At 45.6% G+C, this 23,032-nt stretch overlaps 1 protein-coding gene across 1 annotated transcript; it reads right to left on the bottom strand.

Annotated features, from left to right (window-relative positions):
• Positions 1–1,938: 1,938 nt before the first annotated feature.
• Positions 1,939–22,935, bottom strand: LOC147019885 (ADP-ribosylation factor 4-like). Its single transcript, XM_085894692.1, has 6 exons — positions 22,681–22,935; positions 12,209–12,289; positions 6,029–6,138; positions 3,697–3,768; positions 3,450–3,575; positions 1,939–3,031 (listed from the first exon to the last, which is right to left on the bottom strand). The coding sequence occupies exons 1-6, from the start codon at positions 22,745–22,747 to the stop codon at positions 2,945–2,947; spliced, it is 543 nt and encodes a 180-aa protein (XP_085750818.1). The 5' UTR covers positions 22,748–22,935; the 3' UTR covers positions 1,939–2,944.
• Between the last annotated feature and the right edge of the window lie 97 nt (positions 22,936–23,032).

Below are 23,032 nucleotides of genomic sequence, written 5' to 3'. Positions count from 1 at the left end.
GTCGACGTGAGAGCGCACTCTCGCTGCGGTTGATGAGCGCACATGTTCGGGCAGTCACTGCAGTTGATGCGAGCGAATGTGATCATTGTGATTCATGAGGCAACGCTGCAGTTGCCAATCTTCTGTTAGCGTTAACGAGCACGCAGTCGCTGGGGCTGAGATGTGCATGCTTGTTGAGGCTGATGTGCATGTGCTCACTGCAGTCGACGTGTGCGCAATCTTGCTGCAGTTGATGAGGGCACGTGCTCGGGTAGTCACTGCATTTGATGCGAACATGCATACTTGTGGTTGAGCCCATGTTGCAGTTACCAAGCTCTCACTAGGGTTGATGTGCACAAGCTCACCAGGGCTGACATGCGCGAGTTCACTCGGGCCGATGAGTGTGCGTTAGGGCTGACAAAAACTACCCGCGGTCGACGGGAGCATGCCTGCACTGCGGTCGACAAGCGCGCGCTTCTCACTGCCGTTGATGAGCACACGTTTGGGCAGTCACTGCGGTTGATGCGAGCACATGTCCTCATTGTGGTTGATGAGCCCACGCTGCAGTTGCCAATCTTTCATTAGGGTTGACATGTGCACACTCGCCAGGGCAGACACGCATGCTAGGGCTGACGAACACACGCTTGCTTAGTTTGACGAGCATGAGCTTACTAGTATAGGGTTGATAATCGCCCACTCGGGTTGACGAGCATGCATTTGCTCGGGTTGACGAGTATGCACTCGCTGGGGTTGACCTGTACATGCTTGCTCGGGTTGACAATCCCTCAGTAGAGTCAACGAGCATGCGCTTCAGAGGGCTAACAAGTGCCTGCTCGGGCTCATGAGTGTGCACACCCACACTAAGATTGACCAGCATGCGTGCCCTTGCTAGTATTCAGGAGCACTCACTTGGGTTATTGAGCGCTGCCTAGGTTTAATGAGTACACACGCTCGCTCCGGTTAATTCTGAACAAATGAAATGAGTTTTAATTATGGAGAATTCTTTTTGCTAAATTTTACAAATGACAACGGTAGTGACATTTGGCCCTTAGCTGAAAAAATTAACTTGGAAAAAATAAAATAAGATAAAATAAAATCAACAATCGTTTTATATTTTAGCAATATTGGTGAACTCCAAAGGATGCCCTAGCTATGAGGGCTAGGGTTTTGAGAGCTCGGCTTATGAGAGCTAGGTTTCCGAGTGAAAGGGTTATGAGAACTTTGAGAGCCAGGCCACATTGGAATTTCATCAAGATTCACAAAAGGAAAACATTCACGATGAACAGAAATGAACAGCAGAATAAATCATGTAATCTTTTTACCCTCACCATTCAGTTATTTTGTCAAAAAAAAAAACATTCAAATTCCATTTTGAAAAGGTTTTTTTTTTTGAAGATGGAAGTGTTCATAAAAAAAGACATTCAGAAATACACAGGAAAAGGCTACTTGGTCCACTTTACCTTTATGCACACTCAAAATTCATCAGTCCTTGAAGACAAAGCTCCACACAAGTAGCAATTGGAAGCACACCATGTAACAGCTGCCGTGGAGGACAAACCGCATGGAATGTTGTTGGAAAAATTAAGATGTTGCCATTTACTGGAGGATATTTTCCAACAAGCTCAGCAACAAGGAACAATTTCACTCTGACTGTTTCTCGCTATGATATTGGATTTCTAAACTATCCTGCCACCACAGCAGGTTTAGATCTTAAGCGTTAAGGTATCTCTCTCGGATTTGAGACCAATAACACTGACCTTTTGAAACAAATTCCCTTTCTGTGTTAATGTTTACTGTTGATTCTTCCCTTTGACGTGTCGCTCACTATAACTGCTAAGAAAATATCAATGCAAGGCACGAAATATTGCATCCGGTGCATTGCGCGATGAGGATTAAACAAACAAAGATGGAACATGCATTCAGAAACCACCTGTAAGAATAACAGTATTGATATTACAGTTACAAGAGGACATTTTTTTTAATGGTAATCCATCAAGAAAAAGTAAATCACAAACACACACGATAACCGTAATCAAACCGCAACCGCAAAACAAACAATCATAAATAGCCCAGCCTCCCACCAATAGTCTGAAATAATTGGTAAAAAATCTAAAGAAGCAATGGTTTTTCCACCTTTACACATCCAATTTGGATTTCTCCAATGGGAATCGAGATACAAGTTCTTTGGACACAACAAATCACATGAATAAAAATACAAGCTAGCTGTGAAACGGAGGCTCTACCTCGATACGTTAGAATATTCTAAAGACAATGCTCGGACGGGTTACAAGTTGACAGAGTGATTTTAATGTTGTGTCCTGAGGTCTTCACACATCGGTGCCATTTGCTCACCTTCCGTCATTCATGTTGAAGGATTAAGGAGTAAACGGTAAACTGTCAGCACACCACCATGAACACCACCATCCCTGTACTGTGAAAGTCATTTTTTTGTTTTTGAAATATTTTGTTTATGAGCACCCGTGCCGAAGAAGCCGAAGTCCTGACACTTTGAAGTCAGGTGTTGAAATCATTTTGGTGGTATTATAATTGAAGGCGAAACTTTTTTTCTTCCAAAATTACAACGCTCGATGCAAATTAAATACATCATCCAAATGTCTCACAATTATTATAATAATTTTTAAACAAGAGTATCAAATGCTAAAAAAAAAAAAAATAACCCCCTGTGTCTGCTACCTCATTTGAAAACTTGCATCTCTGAATGATAAAGTGTCCACAATTCTTGTATCGGCTAAATCCTCGAAAGTACGTGCGGACTTGCATGAAAATGGCAAAATGACATCTGTGAAGCAGCATAATTCTGTTTGAACAGTTTCAACAAACCAATGTGCTACCTTTGGAACCTTCAGCAGCAGAGTCAATCAACGCGTGATGTAACAAACACTTGTGCAATCGTTGAAGGGAGGCACACTGTCCACAAAGGAAACATCGGCAACAATGGCATTCCTCAAAGTTTCTCGAGTTCTTCGGAAAGCCAGTCCAAGCCTGTTTCCAGCCCCTCTCCCCGTGTGGCGCATGCAGGTTGTATGTACCACTGCCGAAACAGCAACAACAGTCGGCATTCATGAAGTCGTTTTCAATTAACTATTAAGTTGCCTGTGCCAGCACAGGATGCGAAACGGGGTCGGGATGTAGACGGCAAAAATAAAATGCAAATGGTGTCTTCCGTCATCGAGCCGACAAGCTGGGAGCAACAATTCCCATTTGTTGCCACATCTGATGCAATTTAAATGCTCTAATGGCAGCGAGGTGCTCCATTTGAAACTGTTTGTTCGATATATGTAGCTTTTTGATGCCAAGGGTCCATAATAAAAATTTTTGTTGGTGTCCAAGCCAGTGATCAATTGCAAAGAAATAAAGCATACTGTTTCATAATCAACAGAGTGCAGGAAATCAAATAATTGTTACAATTGTATTTGCAAGGAGGGATAGCAATTGAGGCCGAGACTCACAGTCTGGTTGTCAAAGTTGTGCAAGGCGAGTCGTTCGGTCATTTCTTCTCGGCTTAGCGCATTGGGAAGATCCTGCTTATTAGCAAAGACCAGAATTACTGCAGAATGCAATTCATCCTCTGACATCTGTGGAGGGCAAAGGTTCAATGCTAGGCTCGATCCGGTCCGAATAAAAAGGATTAAAAGCAAAAATAAACAAACGCAAGAACATGTTAAATGACAGATGATGATCAGTACAACAGCGTACCATGTTGTGCAGTTCTTCAACCGCCTCCTCGATCCTATCACGATCATTGCTGTCCACGACAAAGATGACAGCCTATCGGGAAAATAAAATCAGTTCGGTGTCTGGGACCAAAATTATCTGGAAAAAGTCATTTTCCCACATCTTTGCACAGTTCGTAAAATCATACGACAGGATTCCTCGACAATCAATTTCCCTTTTGGACAAGTGCCTGAGATGACAGGATTATTTTCCAACAAAGTTATAAATACTTGGTACCAACCTTACATACAGCAGCTTCGGATGTTTAAACGAACCAAACAATTTCACAAAGAAATTGTTTCTCAAACTTCTAAGAAATTGTTTCTAACCTGGTGTTGGCTTAGTGGTTTGGATGGTGGCTTGGGATCCTATGGTCCTGAGTTCAACTCCATTTGCCGCTGAATTAACACCAGGGGGTTGACTCAGCCTGTCATCCTTCTGAGGTCGATGAAATGAGTACTAGTGTAGCAGCCAAAAGGCTGCACACAAAGGGAAAGGGGTATTGACTGATTTATTAAAATTTGGTGTTGGTGTGGTGCAGGCATGATGGGCTGAATGACCTCCTCCTTTGCATGAGTTCCTTGTAATCCTTGCAAAAAAAAAACTAAAAGAAAAGTTTTCGCATTGAAATAGTCCTAGTTCACAAATCTCGTGTGAACCGCAAAGCAGACAATGCACAATGACAAAGGTTTTTTTTTTTTTTCAAAAAGTTTTTTTTTCAGCCAGTGGCCTTCATTGTGGGCTGTGCAGGTGACATGCATTCAGACCTCAAGTACTCTTCCTTTGTGGTTGGGTGATGCAGGCCTGCATTAAGCCAGCCGAGCAGAGTTCCAACAGTTTTATTACATCTATAAATCTTTCAAAGGCCTCTCGCACCATATAGACAGGGTATGTGCCCTAGGTATTAGCATAAAGACCTACTCTTGCTTCCAAAATGCTGTGGAACATTTGACATGCACAAATCAGTGAAAAACATGAACAGCATCCCAGAACTGATGGATAAATAAATAAATAAAACTCCACAATGCAGTGCCTTCCAATGGCACTGCATCACAATGTTAATTTCTTGGTCGGGTGTTACTCCACCTCGGATTGGAGGGGAAAAAAAAATCAAACAGATGAGCACACTGCAATGAGAAACTTGTTGAATTGTACCGCTGTCAATGACAGCTCTCTAGATTACATCTTCTTCTTCTTCATATTCATTTGTATAAAGCACATGCCTGCGGGTCGTCCTTTGCTGGGGTGCAGTTGCGCCGCTGATGGAGTGCTCCTTCTGAGTTTGAGCAGGAATTTGTAATTTGTTCAGGGTGCTGGTGATAGCTCGACTACTCTTCGCAAAGGACATCGAGGGATATGGAATGTCCACAAACTAATGCCGGCAGATGGGACACCCAGTTTAACATCCATCCAAGGGGTGGCACATTGATGCCTTACCTTGCCTGTGAAACACCAGGGTTACAGTTTATAGCTGGGCCAAAATTCAAATTCTGGATCACTTTAGAATGGCTCACAGGACCATGCCATATGACCAAGAAAGCATTGCGACAAGCCTGGCCATCCATCTGCACAATTTAACCTCTCAACCCCACCAAATTCACTAATCAAATGTGTCTAACCCTCCACACCTTCATGGCATGCACAACTCTCCCCCTCCACCCCCATCATGATGTGCACACGCCCCAACCCCAAACACCCCCCCTCCCAATCAACCTTCGGCATGCATCTTCTGGATTATATCTCACAGCACCTCCTCAATGAGACAAAAGCTTGCAAATATTTAAACCAATAACTGGGTCAGAGTTGGCATGTAGTGATTATCAACTACCCATTGTGATGCACCATGAGTGTGGTGTTGGAAGTGTGAAAAAGAGTAAAAGAGCACACGATTGCATCGTTCTTCAGAGGGAGCATTGAGTAGGCTTTCCCATCTGCCAGTATTTGCAGATTAAAAAGTATGTTACGGTGTGTCCATGTGTCCATCCAGGATATCTCAGTCCAAGTGCCCTCATTAAATCCATCATTGTTGGATGCCGTTTTGACTGATTTTCATGGTCGTTTAAATTAGGAGATATAATTTGATTCTGGCGAATCTGTGCTTTACCAACCTGTGGGCCAAGCTCTTGATCCCAGGTTCAAATCCCACATAGGGCATCAATTTGTTTCATGTTTTATATTGTCCTTGCAGGTCATTATACGTACAAGCTCCTCCATAAGTTTTAGATCGTGGTAAAAGGGAAAAAGAAACGACCAAGTGCACAAAGTAAATTGTGCTTATTGTTTTGTAATCACAGAAATGTTGATGCTGACGTACCTGCGTGTTATGATAGTAATGTCTCCAAAGGGGCCTGATCTTGTCCTGCCCACCAACATCCCAAACTGTGAAAGAAATATTCCTGTACTCCACATTTTCCACATTGAACCCTGAGGCAGAAAGCACACGACATGCCACATTCGAGGCTTTGACAATGGCACACATACTACAGGATCATTGAAAACTGGGTATTGGCAAGCATTTACCATATAAGGTCTACAGTACATGTCATTCAGCTGGTTGGCATGAGTTTTTAATTGAAACACTAATGGAATCACCTACTTTTAAAGCCGTGCTGATGGAAGTCTGTCCTCTGGCTTCCACACCCTCTTCAACCTTCCTGCAGTGCAGCAAACTCCTCATAGCTTGCATAGTTCCGTTAGTCCATGATAGACCAGGGTCAATCCCAATAGCAATGCAATTCCTTCAAGTCAGAATTATACTCAGAAATTGTATGTATAGTTAATTATTGAAATTTGTCCTGGTTTTCTTTTTTATTAATTAATTTATTATTATTATTACTGTGGATGCAGCACATAGCTGGAGGCAGCATCATTTGCTGGGGATGCAGCTGTGTCGCTGAAGCAGTGCCTCCTGTAGGTTAGAGCTGGAATTTGGCTAGAGTGATGGCAATAGCTCACCAACTCTTCATGAAGGAGACCCTGGGATCTTTAACGACCACCAACTAATGCTAGCAGATGGGGCACCCAGTTTAATGTCCATCTGATAGACGGCAAACACATCGACGAATCGCCCTGCCTGCGAAACACCATGATGATAGTTTATAGCTGGATCGAGATGAAAACCCAGGCAGATAGCTCAGAGGAGAGTGTGCACACATCTTAGCAATCCTTACAAATTGGCACATGGAAAGTACCAGGTGATAAAAATGTATTGTTACTTCGGAGGGGGTGCTTATTCGGTAACATGTTAAGTTGACGTGGTCCGTGTGCTCGTGTAGGTTCGAACATTTATTTTTGTAACCAGGAACCCATTGGAGTGAAGGTGTACTGTTATTATGTAGACCATGAGGAGGGCAGAGTGACATCGATATTAGGTAGGAAAGCATATTCATACGTGTCCTCTCTGTGAATCAGGCGAGGCATCAGGCAAAGTAAGGAGAGGGGTGATTTTTGATGCGTCGGCAGTTCATGTTTGGGCTAATAAACCCCCATTGTGGCACAGACTCTACGTACAAGGTGTCCAGCATGCCACCGGCCATTACAAGGACCCCCGAGAGTATGCTGCCATTGGCATATGGCAAGGCGTCGAGTAATTGGTACGTCCAGCGCCAGTGACGACACCATGTCCATGTGGCATCATCACGGAAGAGGCAACATGCCACCTCACTGGCCGGTGGAGAACTGTGAGCAAAGAATATTCAGAGGTGCAAGGCCTGGCTGTGAGGGAGGGGATAAAAGGGCCTGTACACATGCTGTTCTTTCTCGACATTCTCCCTTCCACCTCTCTGGCCAGTAAAGCTCTTACTGCCCCTTCCAATGTTCTTGCCTTTAGCTATTCTTCCAGCTCTCTTGTCGCTCTGTCCTCTTCACCACACTGGATACTTAACCTCTCTGCTGGCTGCTGTGACTGTGAGCTGGTCTGTGCTGCGGGTTGGAGACATGCTCGCTATGGAGAGGTATCAATCTCTGTTTCCGTGAAAAGACCTTGCCTGGTTTCTCCCCTTTGTGTGTGAGTGGATGAATGCATGGGGCACCATAGATCCTTTTTTGTAGAGTGCTTTTCATTTAACGGATCACGAAGAGTGTATATTTTTATTTCCCTGCATTTGTGTTCATTTATCTATCATCTCGGGAGTCTCCATTTTAGTGATGTTGTGGTTTATTTTAAAGTGTTATTCCGTAAGTACATGTCGTGTGGTGACCCGCCATTACCATCCTCGTTCACTAAAACCGTTTTGGCCCGGCTTTGAGTAAATTCCTGGGGGAGAGTCGAAAACCTAATTTGTTTTACAAGACCGGTGGGCAATGTACTCGATCGGGGGATGTGGGGAGACAATGCTAACCACTCAGGTGTGATCCCCTTTGGTTTGGGCCATCAGCAAAGTGAATTACTTCAGCATGGCTGGTCTACCTTGTCTGCCTCTGCCAGCAGACTGTTGACATGGCAATATGTTCAAAATTATGCATCACCAACATGCATGACTGCAGAGCAGGCAACACTCGGGTCTGACGTTTTGACCACTAAGTGGGTTATCTGGGACTGATGAAGTTGGTGGTGTCTTCATTTTTGAAATGGATCATCACAATTGCAACAAATTTTTGTGCATTTGGCCTAAAGTATGTTTCCACAGGTGCGTAAACAAATGGTTTCTTAAATGTCGATGCTTACAATCAGAGAGTGATTGAAGCCCTTGGCAACATCAGTCATCGGGGCATGCTAATGTATGTTGTGCATGCGAGATAAGGATTGTTTCCTAAAATGGATCACAAAGCTTCTAAAATAAGTAGAAAATACTGGGAGAAGTACCTGAGAGAAATGGGTGCATCTCTGCACAATGAAAGAGTTGGAGAACTTTATAATCTTGCCAACAGGGCTGAAATCTTACAGCTGCCCGCACTGCGGACTCTGGACAACATGGACCAGTGCAAGGCCCAAGAATTGTGGACAGGCATGTGTCCACAATGTATCTAAACACTCGATGATCGCTGCCAGCGAATGGACTTCAAACCTTGCTTGCACGGTAGAACCTTCGAGCATGGTAGGCTTGAACGTCTGCAATTGGAAAGTTGATGGATGCTGTGCATCATTACCAACAAAGCAATGGCGACCAACTCTTCGATAAAGGACATCTTCACGACACGCAAATATGCAAAGCTTGTGCCAGTTATATTCACGTGGGAGCAAGATGTACCAGGCAGACTTCCTTGAGGGACACCGCACCTGGTGCCGGTGCTTCTTTACACCAATGGGAAGGTCATATCCGGGGCTTGTGAATGCACATGGTAAGTTTCAAATCAACTTTTAAAAATATAATACTTACTAGTTTTCATGTTGGGAGAGGGAGAGGTGGGGAAGAGAGGGGGGAGTTGGGAGCTGTGGCAGCTGTGAGGGCTGTTATAAATACATTTTCTGTTTGGTTCCAGGGCCATAACAGAAATTATACCATATTTCTGCATCTATCATTAAAAGAAGTGTTCGTGTGTGTGTGTGTGTGTGTGTGTGTGTGTGTGTGTGTGTGTGTGTGTGTGTGTGTGTGTGTGTGTGTGTGTGTGTGTGTGTGTGTGTGTGTGTGTGTGTGTGTGTGTGTGTGTGTATAACTGCTGCCACTCGCTTGTAGTAACAGCAAATGGTAGGAAATTGAAACCTCACATCCACAGATATTTCTCGTCTTTCATATATTTTCTTGAGTCCGATTTGCATGCAGGAATACAAGAATAACGGTGAACTATTTTGAAATTGCCTCTCTTTCATTTACGTAAATGCTGAAAATTATGTTTAAAAAGAGGATTTGACACAGATTTTGCCAGAGCAAAGGCAGGTTAACCCTCTCAAGCCCACAAAATGTTCTGGGTAAACAAAAAACACCCCTGGGGCTGGAGAGGGTTAAAAATGCACCAGCTAGCAGAAGCAAGTCACTGAAAAAGCTCACAGTACATACGCGGAAGGCCTCATTTTCGTTCATACATCATTTTAAAAGTTCCGTATTGAGTCCTGTTAATTGGTTCACGAAAAAAAAGTTTCAAGAAAAAAAATAAGTGACCACTATATTCATTATTGTTGTGTGTGTGTGTGTGTGTGTGTCTCTGTGTGTGTGTGTGTGTGTGTGTGTCTCTGTGTGTGTGTGTGTGTGTGTGTGTGTGTCTCTGTGTGTGTGTGTGTGTGTGTGTGTGTGTGTGTGGGTGTGTGTGGCTATGTGTGTGTGTGTGTGTGTGTCTCTGTGTGTGTGTGTGTGTGTGTCTCTGTGTGTGTGTGTGTGTGTGTGTGTGTCTCTGGGTGTGTGTGTGTGTGTGTGTGTGTGTCTCTGTGTGTGTGTGTGCTGTGTATGTGTGAGTCTCTGTGTGTGTGTGTGTGTGTGTCTGTGTCTCTGTGTGTGTGTGTGTGTGTGTCTCTGTGTCTCTGTGTGTGTGTGTGTGTGTGTGTGTGTGTGTCTCTCTCTGTGTGTCTGTGTCTCTGTGTGTCTGTGTGTCTGTGTGTGTGTGTCTCTGTGTCTCTGTGTCTCTGTGTCTCTGTGTCTCTGTGTCTCTGTGTCTCTGTCTGTGTCTGTGTGTGTCTCTGTGTCTCTGTGTCTCTGTGTCTCTGTCTGTGTCTGTGTGTGTCTCTGTGTCTCTGTGTCTCTGTGTCTCTGTCTGTGTCTGTGTGTGTCTCTGTGTCTCTGTGTCTCTGTGTCTCTGTCTGTGTCTGTGTGTCTGTCTGTCTGTCTGTCTGTCTGTCTGTCTGTCTGTCTGTCTGTCTGTCTGTCTGTCTGTCTGTCTGTCTGTCTGTCTGTCTGTCTGTCTGTCTGTCTGTCTGTCTGTCTGTCTGTCTGTCTGTCTGTCTGTCTGTCTGTCTGTCTGTCTGTCTGTCTGTCTGTCTGTCTGTCTGTCCCGAGCATAGCTCCGTGGGTTTTGATCCAATCCTGAGAAAATTTTGGTGGGAGGTTTATATCATGATCTCGTTGTGTTTTCCTGAAAATGGGCGTGGTGCATCCATTATGGGTGGAGCCACGCCCCAAAAACATGTTTTAAGGGGGTAGCCGATTTCAATTTGCATCTTCTCCGAGGGGGTTTTGTCGAATCTGACAGGGGTTTCGGTATTTGGTTAGCCCAATGACACCTGCATAGCCCCATGGAGCTCGATTTTTCATTTTCGTCCCAAGGTCACGAACTTAGAAAATTGCGAATTTTGACATAAAAAATGTTCTTCTCCGAGGGCTTTGTCGAATCTGGCAGGGGTTTCGGTATTTGGTTAGCCCAATGGCACCTGCATAGCCCCAGAGAGCTCGATTTTTCATTTTCGTCCCAAGGTCACGAACTTAGAAAATTGCGAATTGTTTTTAGGGGGTAGCAGATTTCAATTTGCATCTTCTCCTGGAACCTAGGGGGTTTGTCGAATCTGGCAGAGGTTTCGGTATTTGGTTAGCCTAATGGCACCTGCATAGCCCCACGGAGCTCGATTTTTCATTTTTGTCCCAAGGTCAAGGTCACAAGGTCACGAACTTAGAAAATTGCAATTTTGACATAAAATCCATCTTCTCTGAGGATTTGTCGAATCTGGCAGGGGTTTCGGTATTTGTTTAGCCCAATGGCACCTGCATAGCCCCACAGAGCTCGATTTTTCATTTTCGTCCTAAGGTCAAGGTCACAAGGTTACGAACTTCGAAAATTTCGAATTTTGACATAAAACTAATATGACCGCCCAAACTGTGAAAGCTTGGATGACAATATTTTTTATGCATAATCTTGAGGTCATTCCCCACCTCAAGTCTTGAAACCATTTTGCTTTATCTCGAACACCTTGCCCGTGGCGCCCCCTTCAAGTTTGTTTTTACGCTGATTTCATCAAAGTATGGATAATCCAAGGAGTGCGAAGTGCCATATAGCCTATATGATGTTATATTGTTCCTGGAATGTTCCAGAGGAAGTTTTGCACCAAAGGTCATAATCCTTGACCTTTGACCTTTAAAGTTCACAAAGGTCAAATTTTCAAAGTTGTGGGAATTGAACCGGGTTTTCGACCTTCTTCGACGAACTAACTCCATTAAGCTATAGCACGTATCCTGTTTCCTTGTTTTAATGTCCACAACATTGTTTTGTGACCTTTAAAGGTTATGCAAAGGTCAAATTTTGAAAGTTGTTGAACGAAACTGGGTTTTCGACATTTTTCAGCTCATAACCTGTCACTCGTACCACATCATATTGATCATTTTTATAACTTGGTCAAACATTATCACATTGTCTCATCCTTGACTTCTAAAACAATTTACATCGTCAAATACCGCTCATGAACCATCGTTCTCTTCAGACTTGTGTATTCTTTATTTTCTTTAAATCTCATCACAAATCGACAAATTTTACAATGACAGCTGTACAGTGAGCTGTTTAATTATCAAACATCAATTTCAACTCACGTGCTATTTCGTCTTTATTAACATGGTTATACAGTTCAGTAAAAAAAAAAAAATTCAAATAAAATTAAAAAAACAACAAAGAAAATTGTGATGGAAAGATAATAGCTCACCGATGGTGGGGATAGTGTTAACGACTTCACCAAGTTTAAGTTTGTAAAGTATTGTGGTCTTTCCTGCTGCATCTAGGCCCACTGGTTTGGAAGGGTGGAAAAAGTAGAGGGAAAGAAAAAACGAACTTCAGTCAAAATATATGGATAAAAAAGATGCATCACACACATGTAGGCTGACACAATCTATATGAGGGATGAGCTGAATATGAACATGCTGAACATTGTCCAGATGAACATTAAAATATCCGTATTTGAAATGGACACAACAACCACTCTGAAATGCTACCTGTGTACAATAAGTGCAGGACATTGTTCGGAGTTTTGTCTGCATCATACAAAGTTTGTTTTTTGCCGCCACACTGAACTTTGCCTGGTGTTGGCTCAATGGTTAGGGTGGTGGGCTTGGGATCCTCGGGTTCTGTGTTCAAATCCTGCTCGGTTTTTTAATTAATACCAGGTGGGGTTGATTCATTCTGTCATCCTTCTGAGGTCGGCAAAATGAGTACCAGCTTGCTGGTACCGTATCGGCATGGTGACCTGTCCAGGATTGTGCTCAATAGCCCAGGAGACTGTTTCGGCAGCACCAACGCTCTGCACAGAGTATGGTCCCAATGGACGGATGGACGGATGGATAGATGGGTTAACTCAGCCTGTCAGCCTTCCGAGGTCAGCAAAATGAGTACCAGCTTGCTGGGATGATTGAGTCATTTGAGTATCCTGCGTCAGAGTGGTGACCCATCCAGGATTATGCCCAATCGCCCAGGAGACTACTTCGGCAGCACCAATGCTCTGTACAGAGTGTGGCCCCAATGAATGGACGGACATCAAAAACTTTGCTCACTGATACATTTGTTTCCTGGATGCAACCATGACCTTCTTTGTCTGGAAGATAAAGCCATAACATTTTGGTAGAGTCGAACCCCCCACCCTCTCCTCACAGAAATTTACAGCCCATTTCATCAGAAAGACAGTTCATTTGTGAGCTTTCTAAGCCACGCTCTCACTTTTTATAAAATAAATGAGCTCATATGCCATAAAATGTGAAACATACCTGGCCTGGATACATTCTGACGGGTCAACAAAATATGCTCCATCTTCATGTCAACTTTTAATCGCCAGTTGAGAGAAATAATTACATGCATTAGCAATTAGATGAAAAAAAATCTACAAGTCTGGAGATGCCGTTTCATTTCATCTATAAAACGTGGTCTGTCGTGGCATTTGTGTCCGGTATGGTTCACGAGCAATGTACACGGTTCGCCTTTTTTATTTTTTGACCTTCGAGGGGATGCCACGAGCAAACTGGCGGGAATCAGGAAAAACGTAAATGATGAAAATAGTACTCGAAGAGCACTACTTGCATAGCAACTTTCATTCGAAACAGTTGAAAACCCTAGGTGCTCAATGCCCAATTTATTGATTTTTTTTGACATTTTCTAAGTTTGTGACCTTGTGACCTTGACCTTGGGACGAAAATGAAAAATCGAGCTCCGTGGGGATATGCAGGTGCCATTGAGCTAACCAAATACTGAAACCCCTGCCAGATTCGACAAACCCCCTCAGAGAAGATGTAACTTGAAACCGGCTACCCCCTAAAAACACATGTTTTTGGAGCGTGGCTCCGCCCATAATGGGCACACACGCCCATTCTCCGGAAACACCAACTATATCATGATAAAAAACCTCGCACCCTAATTTTATCAAGATCTGATCAAAAACCACGGAGCTATGCTTGGGACAGACAGACAGACAGACAGACACACCCATAACGAATATAGTGGTCACTTACAGACTCGTGAACCAATAATAATAAATGTCAGTGGTTGTGTGCATGTGTGCACGTGTGCGTGTGCATCTGTGTCTCCTCCATAACTCTAAAACCATGAAGCCTCGCAGCCTAAAATTTGCATGCATTCAAAGTGAACTCCAAGGAAGTGCATAAGTGAAAATTGGGTGTTTGGGTTAATTAAAACACCTCTTTTGAAGATAATTAACAGCCTTATTTAATTATATCCTTTATCCTTCATCAGGTGCATCCTCAGCCACCTCACTCTCTGGGGGTCTTAAGGTGGGTTACTTGGGTTACCTCGCTGGGGTCTGAAGCCGCCATGTTTTTTGGCCTGCTCAAACATGCCGCAACGATTTCTTAATGATAAAAGTTGTTGTTTTCACTTTCCTCACTCATATTATCAAATGCCTGTTCATCATGGCTACGATGCACTGGGTACATTGCAAAGCTTATAAACATCCGAAGATGCCAGTGTTCGTGGCTTCATTTCATTTCCACACATGCCATAACCTCGAGAATCTCTTAAACCAAGACAAACTACAAAATTTAAGCTCCAGAATTGAATGTAGCACCAGTTCCGACTGCTAAAAAGAAATTTCTCCAATTCGGACATATTTGATATTTGGGTGTCTTCGGGAGGTGTGTGTGTGTGTGTGTGTGTGTGTGTGTGTGTGTGTGTGTGTGTGTGTGTGTGTGTGTGTGTGTGTGTGTGTGTGTGTGTGTGTGTGTGTGTGTGTGTGTGTGTGTGTGTGTGTGTGTGTGTGTGTGTGTGTGTGTGTGTGTGTTTATGGTGACGGTTTGAAGATTGCTATCGCTTGCCAAGCGAGCCACTCTTTATCAACTATTTTGTTGGAGTATTTAAACCACTTGCTGAGCGCTCCACAATATTCACACCGTCACTGAATACTGTACATCAATCGACTTGAACAATGTTCTCAGACACAAGCAAATTAAGTAAATTAAATGGATAATTTAATGACATTAATCAAATATGTACAATCTTACTATAATTCACCGTCAGTTCGTCTGACTGTTCCCAGTTACCACAAAACGGCTGATTTAAACCGATTGCAACCATTTTTGGGGTGTGAAATCCTGGGACACCTTAGAGTAAAATAGGCATAAATATAATAACATGACCCCCTTGACGGCTCCCATAGGGAGTGGGTGCTTCTAGTGACAATAATTCAAATTATAAGAATGAAAGACAAACATGAGGTAATCTAATTTTGAGGCACTTCCGCACTCAGACACACACACAGACAAGGGGTCACATAAAATAAAGAAAATAAAGAAATCCCTTTTCATTCCTTCACATAGCTGAGTCCATGTGATCTGTTTGCTGAGGCAGTGTGCTCGGACCGCGTTGTAACTGCACGGGCAACCGCGCCCCCAAAAAATGGCGCCAAGCAATTCGTGAAGCAATATTTGATGTCAGGACTCCCGAACCGCGGTGTAGCTTCATCAACCGCGCTTGCTGATCCTGCGTGCAGAATGGCGGTGCTCCCTTCAGTGATACACACGAGGCTTCAAGGTCCATCTCTCACGACTACAACTGCAACCTCACTCTTCTTCATGCAGCAAAGGAAAGTCAGCTGTAATGCCCTGCTCTTTCAACCGCCGATCCTGCCTCTCCCACTTCTGTCCCGCTTTGAGCCTTCGTCTCCGACTGTGTCCGTCTCCTCCTGCAACGACCTGCCTCCCCGTTGTCTTTCTGAGACACGCTCTGGTTTTTCTGATCACCTTCCTCACACCCAACTCTACTCGTGCGTTCACTACGAGAAGCTTCCCCCATCCTCTGACTAAAGTGGCCTCTTACGCACGTCACACCCATCAATCATTAGTCTCGGGGGGCGTGACTTCTCCTGCCTTCACCCTTGGAGGCGGGGCTTCTTCCTCCTTGGTCATGCAGCTCGGTTGTAATAAAACACAATTCTTCCATTGCTGGTTTGTAATACAAAAAAACATAAGGAAATGGCAATTACATCCTGAGGAAATTATCCTTAAGTCCTATCTAATTAACACAGCACCACCCCCCGTGTGGTGACAAGTAATACTTAAGCTCAGTTTCCCTACTTTGTTTACATCGAGATGTCTTCTATACGTCCATAAGCCAAGAAACTCTATACGATCCGAACTTTCCGAGAAAATTCCCACATCTATCCCACAACCGTAACAATATCAAGGAGAAAGCATCTCAAAATGCAAAGCTCGTCCACATAAGTTTTGAACTCAAACTCAACCTGATGGGGGAAAAAGGTTTAAAAACAAAAATAAGTCAATTTTACGAATTAGTGTTCTCCTTATTCACTTGATAAAATTTGGTTGAAAATTTGATGAAAAAAGTTCAAATAGTCAAAAAAAAACAATAAATAAAAGTGATGGTCTGGACGCATGCACGCACATACTGCAATTGTAATAATTTATTGAAAAGTAAGGCTATTTTCTCATGTATTATATCCCCAATTAAAGAATGTTACAAAGGATATTAATTCTTCAACACCCTATATTTTACTTTACATTAATTACAAACCTCAAAATAGTTATTTACCCAAAGTGTGAATCTCAGCAACTTGCAACACAACACAACACATGGCAGGAGTAACAGATTACCTCTCACGCACTTAATTATCCCCAAATACAACTCGGAATATGTATGTAAAAAAAAAAAAAATAGGAATTGTTTTACTACTCTGAAAGAGCTGAGTACAACATGTTCCTTGTCATTTCCATCTCAGCCTGAGTGGGGAAATGGCAAGTTCATTCGTTATTATCCCACCCCTCGGAGGGAGGGAGCGGGATATTGTAATCGTCCGGTTTGTTTGTTTGCCTGTCTGTCTGTGAGCAACTTTACGGCAAAACAGCTTTAGTAAACACTATCAAATTTAATCCACAGGTGGGCAATGAACCTTGGACGACCCCATTAACTTTTGGGTCCGATTGGATCAAAGGTCAAGGTCACGAAAAGATCAAAATCGTTTTTCGCTCATAACTTCGTCAAAAATGATCTGATTTACTTCAAACTAAGCTTATAGTGAACCTTATTCTATTTGTCACTTCTAATCCTACCCATTCCTATAGTGAAAAATGTATATTTGTGAAGATCGGCAGGGTCCGAAGTTTTGGGGGTCATGGTCATCGGTCAAAATTACAAATTTTCCATTATAAATCAAAAAAGGTTAGGAATATGCGTGTTTACTATTGAAGACATATATCAAGTCCTTTATTGGCTTTCATTTGACACCATGACGTGGCCTTGAAAGGTCAAAATCATTTTACGGTCATAACTTCGTCAAAAATGGTTTAATTGACTTCAAAGTTAGACTAAAATATTCCTTATAATCAACATTCAGGTTAAGGATGTATCAAATTTTAATTTGATCCCCAAAATAACTTTATGCCTTAAATGGGTGGGATTTGTTGTGCCTGGCATCACTTATTATTATTTCATATGCAGCCTATGGTTGCTGTTTGAATCATCGCTGGGAGTGCAGCTGTGCTGATGCTGCAGTGCCCCTCTGTTTCCAAGAAGCTAGTACTCATTTTGCTGGCCTTGGAAGGACAGGCTGAGTCAACCCATCTGATGTTATTTCAACAGCATGACAGGGGCTCAAACTCAAGACCCTAAGATCTTAAACCAGCCACCATAACAAAGTATATATATGTACTATGTACTGACACACACACAAGAGGGGCATCGGATCGACATTACGAGATGGCGACGGAGACGGACGCAACACAAATGTGACGAGAGAGAGACTGAGAGTGAGAGACTGAGACTGAGTGTGAGTGTGAGAGACCGGGTGTGAGAGACCGGGTGTGAGAGACCGGGTGTGAGAGACCGGGTGTGAGAGACCGGGTGTGAGAGACCGGGTGTGAGAGACCGGGTGTGAGAGACCGGGTGTGAGAGACCGGGTGTGAGAGACCGGGTGTCTGAGACCGGGTGTCTGAGACCGGGTGTCTGAGACCGGGTGTCTGAGACCGGGTGTCTGAGACCGGGTGTCTGAGACCGGGTGTCTGAGACCGGGTGTCTGAGACCGGGTGTCTGAGACCGGGTGTCTGAGACCGGGTGTCTGAGACCGGGTGTCTGAGACCGGGTGTCTGAGACCGGGTGTCTGAGACCGGGTGTCTGAGACCGGGTGTCTGAGACCGGGTGTCTGAGACCGGGTGTCTGAGACCGGGTGTCTGAGACCGGGTGTCTGAGACCGGGTGTCTGAGACCGGGTGTCTGAGACCGGGTGTCTGAGACCGGGTGTCTGAGACCGGGTGTCTGAGACCGGGTGTCTGAGACCGGGTGTCTGAGACCGGGTGTCTGAGACCGGGTGTCTGAGACCGGGTGTCTGAGACCGGGTGTCTGAGACCGGGTGTCTGAGACCGGGTGTCTGAGACCGGGTGTCTGAGACCGGGTGTCTGAGACCGGGTGTCTGAGACCGGGTGTCTGAGACCGGGTGTCTGAGACCGGGTGTCTGAGACCGGGTGTCTGAGACCGGGTGTCTGAGACCGGGTGTCTGAGACCGGGTGTCTGAGACCGGGTGTCTGAGACCGGGTGTCTGAGACCGGGTGTCTGAGACCGGGTGTCTGAGACCGGGTGTCTGAGACCGGGTGTCTGAGACCGGGTGTCTGAGACCGGGTGTCTGAGACCGGGTGTCTGAGACCGGGTGTCTGAGACCGGGTGTCTGAGACCGGGTGTCTGAGACCGGGTGTCTGAGACCGGGTGTCTGAGACCGGGTGTCTGAGACCGGGTGTCTGAGACCGGGTGTCTGAGACCGGGTGTCTGAGACCGGGTGTCTGAGACCGGGTGTCTGAGACCGGGTGTCTGAGACCGGGTGTCTGAGACCGGGTGTCTGAGACCGGGTGTCTGAGACCGGGTGTCTGAGACCGGGTGTCTGAGACCGGGTGTCTGAGACCGGGTGTCTGAGACCGGGTGTCTGAGACCGAGAGACTGAGACCGAGAGACTGAGACCGAGAGACTGAGACCGAGAGACTGAGACCGAGAGACTGAGAGTCAGAGACTGAGAGTCAGAGACTGAGAGTCAGAGAGTGAGAGACTGAGAGTGAGAGACTGAGAGTGAGAGACTGAGAGTGAGAGACTGAGAGTGAGAGACTGAGAGTGAGAGACTGAGAGTGAGAGACTGAGAGTGAGAGACTGAGAGTGAGAGACTGAGAGTGAGAGACTGAGAGTGAGAGACTGAGAGTGAGAGACTGAGAGTGAGAGACTGAGAGTGAGAGACTGAGAGTGAGAGACTGAGAGTGAGAGACTGAGAGTGAGAGACTGAGAGTGAGAGACTGAGAGTGAGAGACTGAGAGTGAGAGACTGAGAGTGAGAGACTGAGAGTGAGAGACTGAGAGTGAGAGACTGAGAGTGAGAGACTGAGAGTGAGAGACTGAGAGTGAGAGACTGAGAGTGAGAGACTGAGAGTGAGAGACTGAGAGTGAGAGACTGAGAGTGAGAGACTGAGAGTGAGAGACTGAGAGTGAGAGACTGAGAGTGAGAGACTGAGAGTGAGAGACTGAGAGTGAGAGACTGAGAGTGAGAGACTGAGAGTGAGAGACTGAGAGTGAGAGACTGAGAGTGAGAGACTGAGAGTGAGAGACTGAGAGTGAGAGACTGAGAGTGAGAGACTGAGAGTGAGAGACTGAGAGTGAGAGACTGAGAGTGAGAGACTGAGAGTGAGAGACTGAGAGTGAGAGACTGAGAGTGAGAGACTGAGAGTGAGAGACTGAGAGTGAGAGACTGAGTGTGAGAGACTGAGAGTGAGAGACTGAGAGTGAGAGACTGAGAGTGAGAGACTGAGAGTGAGAGAGTGAGAGACTGAGAGTGAGAGACTGAGAGTGAGAGAGAGAGACTGAGAGAGAGAGACTGAGAGTGAGAGACTGAGAGAGTGAGAGACTGAGAGAGAGTGAGAGTGAGAGAGTGAGAGACTGAGAGAGTGAGAGAGTGAGAGAGTGAGAGAGTGAGAGAGTGAGAGAGTGAGAGAGTGAGAGAGTGAGAGACTGAGAGAGTGAGAGACTGAGAGAGTGAGAGACTGAGAGAGTGAGAGACCGAGAGAGTGAGAGACCGAGAGAGTGAGAGACTGAGAGAGTGAGAGACTGAGAGAGTGAGAGACCGAGAGAGCGAGAGACCGAGAGCGTGAGAGACAGAGAGCGTGAGAGACAGAGAGCGTGAGAGACAGAGAGCGTGAGAGACTGAGAGTGAGAGAGTGAGAGTGAGAGACTGAGAGTGAGAGAGAGACTGAGACTGAGAGTGAGAGACTGAGAGAGAGTGAGAGTGAGAGACTGAGAGAGAGTGAGAGTGAGAGACTGAGAGAGTGAGAGACAGAGAGTGAGAGACTGAGAGAGTGAGAGACTGAGAGAGTGAGAGACTGAGAGAGTGAGAGACTGAGAGAGTGAGAGACTGAGAGAGTGAGAGACTGAGAGAGTGAGAGACCGAGAGTGAGAGACCGAGAGTGAGAGACCGAGAGTGAGAGACCGAGAGTGAGAGACCGAGAGTGAGAGACCGAGAGTGAGAGACCGAGAGTGAGAGACCGAGAGTGAGAGACCGAGAGTGAGAGACCGAGAGTGAGAGACCGAGAGTGAGAGACCGAGAGTGAGAGACTGAGAGTGAGAGACTGAGAGACTGAGAGACTGAGAGAGTGAGAGACTGAGAGTGAGAGACTGAGAGTGAGAGACTGAGAGTGAGAGACTGAGACTGAGAGACTGAGACTGAGAGACTGAGACTGAGAGACTGAGAGAGAGAGACTGAGAGAGAGAGAGTGAGACCGAGAGAGTGAGAGACCGAGAGAGTGAGAGACTGAGAGTGAGAGACTGAGAGTGAGAGACTGAGAGTGAGAGACTGAGAGAGAGAGACTGAGAGAGTGAGAGACCGAGAGAGAGAGACCGAGAGCGTGAGAGACAGAGAGCGTGAGAGACTGAGAGTGAGAGACTGAGAGTGAGAGACTGAGAGTGAGAGACTGAGAGTGAGAGACTGAGAGTGAGAGACTGAGAGTGAGAGACTGAGAGACTGAGAGTGAGAGACTGAGAGTGAGAGACTGAGAGTGAGAGACTGAGAGTGAGAGACTGAGAGTGAGAGACTGAGACTGAGAGTGAGAGACTGAGAGAGAGTGAGAGTGAGAGACTGAGAGAGTGAGAGACTGAGAGAGTGAGAGACTGAGAGAGTGAGAGACTGAGAGAGTGAGAGACCGAGAGTGTGAGAGACCGAGAGTGAGAGACCGAGAGTGAGAGACCGAGAGTGAGAGACCGAGAGTGAGAGACCGAGAGTGAGAGACTGAGAGAGAGAGACTGAGAGTGAGAGACTGAGACTGAGAGACTGAGACTGAGAGACTGAGACTGAGAGACTGAGACTGAGAGACTGAGACTGAGAGACTGAGACTGAGAGACTGAGACTGAGAGACTGAGACTGAGAGACTGAGACTGAGAGACTGAGAGTGAGAGACTGAGAGTGAGAGACTGAGAGAGAGAGAGACTGAGAGTGAGAGAGACTGAGAGTGAGAGACTGAGAGAGAGAGAGTGAGAGTGAGAGACTGAGAGAGTGAGAGACTGAGAGAGTGAGAGACCGAGAGCGAGAGAGACAGAGTGTGAGAGAGACTGAGAGTGAGAGTGAGAGACTGAGAGTGAGAGACTGAGAGTGAGAGACTGAGAGTGAGAGACTGAGAGAGTGAGAGACTGAGAGAGTGAGAGACTGAGAGAGTGAGAGACCGAGAGCGAGAGACAGAGAGCGTGAGAGACTGAGAGTGAGAGACTGAGAGTGAGAGAGTGAGAGTGAGAGACTGAGAGTGAGAGACTGAGAGTGAGAGACTGAGAGTGAGAGACTGAGAGTGAGAGACTGAGAGTGAGAGACTGAGAGTGAGAGACTGAGAGTGAGAGACTGAGAGTGAGAGACTGAGAGTGAGAGACTGAGAGTGAGAGACTGAGAGTGAGAGACTGAGAGTGAGAGACTGAGAGTGAGTGAGAGACCGAGAGCGAGAGACAGTGTGAGAGACTGAGAGAGTGAGAGACTGAGAGTGAGAGACTGAGAGTGAGTGAGAGACCGAGAGTGAGAGACTGAGAGTGAGAGACTGAGAGTGAGTGAGAGACCGAGAGCGAGAGACAGAGTGTGAGAGACTGAGAGAGTGAGAGACTGAGAGAGTGAGAGACTGAGAGTGAGAGACTGAGAGTGAGAGTGAGAGTGAGAGACTGAGAGTGAGAGTGAGAGTGAGAGACTGAGAGTGAGAGTGAGAGTGAGAGACTGAGAGACTGAGAGTGAGAGTGAGAGTGAGAGACTGAGAGACTGAGAGTGAGAGACAGAGTGAGTGAGAGACCGAGAGCGAGAGACAGAGTGTGAGAGACTGAGAGAGTGAGAGACTGAGAGTGAGAGACTGAGAGTGAGTGAGAGACCGAGAGCGAGAGACAGAGTGTGAGAGACTGAGAGAGTGAGAGACTGAGAGCGAGAGACAGAGTGTGAGAGACTGAGAGAGTGAGAGACTGAGAGAGTGAGAGACTGAGAGAGTGAGAGACTGAGAGAGTGAGAGACTGAGAGAGTGAGAGACTGAGAGTGAGTGAGAGACCGAGAGACTGAGAGTGAGAGACTGAGAGTGAGTGAGAGACCGAGAGCGAGAGACAGAGTGTGAGAGACTGAGAGAGTGAGAGAGTGAGAGACTGAGAGTGAGAGACTGAGAGCGAGAGAGGTCCCGTGAAGTTTTTCTCACCCATGAGGATACGAATCGGTTTCTTGCTAAAAATGTTCTTAAAGATCCTCGAGAACATCAGCCCCATGACGGTAAGCGCAGGGATCGTTTGTTACCGTCCTGATTTACGGAGCGCCGTCTCCACAGATCCAGATAGTTTGACCCTTTTGTTCAGATGGAACCTTTAAACACGTATTTATGTTTCATCCAAACCGAGCGAGGGAATCAGCCACGTCCCCCTGTGCCCGCCACGCGTACAAAGTGACGTTTACCTGTATTTGAGCTTATCAGAAAACGATCTCAAATAAGCCCCGCCCCCTGACTCAACCCTGCACTTGAGGTATTCTCGTCCGAAATACATGACGTCACTTCC

The sequence above is a fragment of the Eptatretus burgeri genome, chromosome 9, assembly GCF_056783735.1.
Source record: "Eptatretus burgeri isolate ZD-2024b chromosome 9, Ebu_testis_v1, whole genome shotgun sequence".
Classification (NCBI taxonomy): Eukaryota; Metazoa; Chordata; class Myxini; order Myxiniformes; family Myxinidae; genus Eptatretus; species Eptatretus burgeri.
Note: the sequence above shows the minus strand (reverse complement) of the source record. Positions and strands in the feature narration are given on the sequence as shown.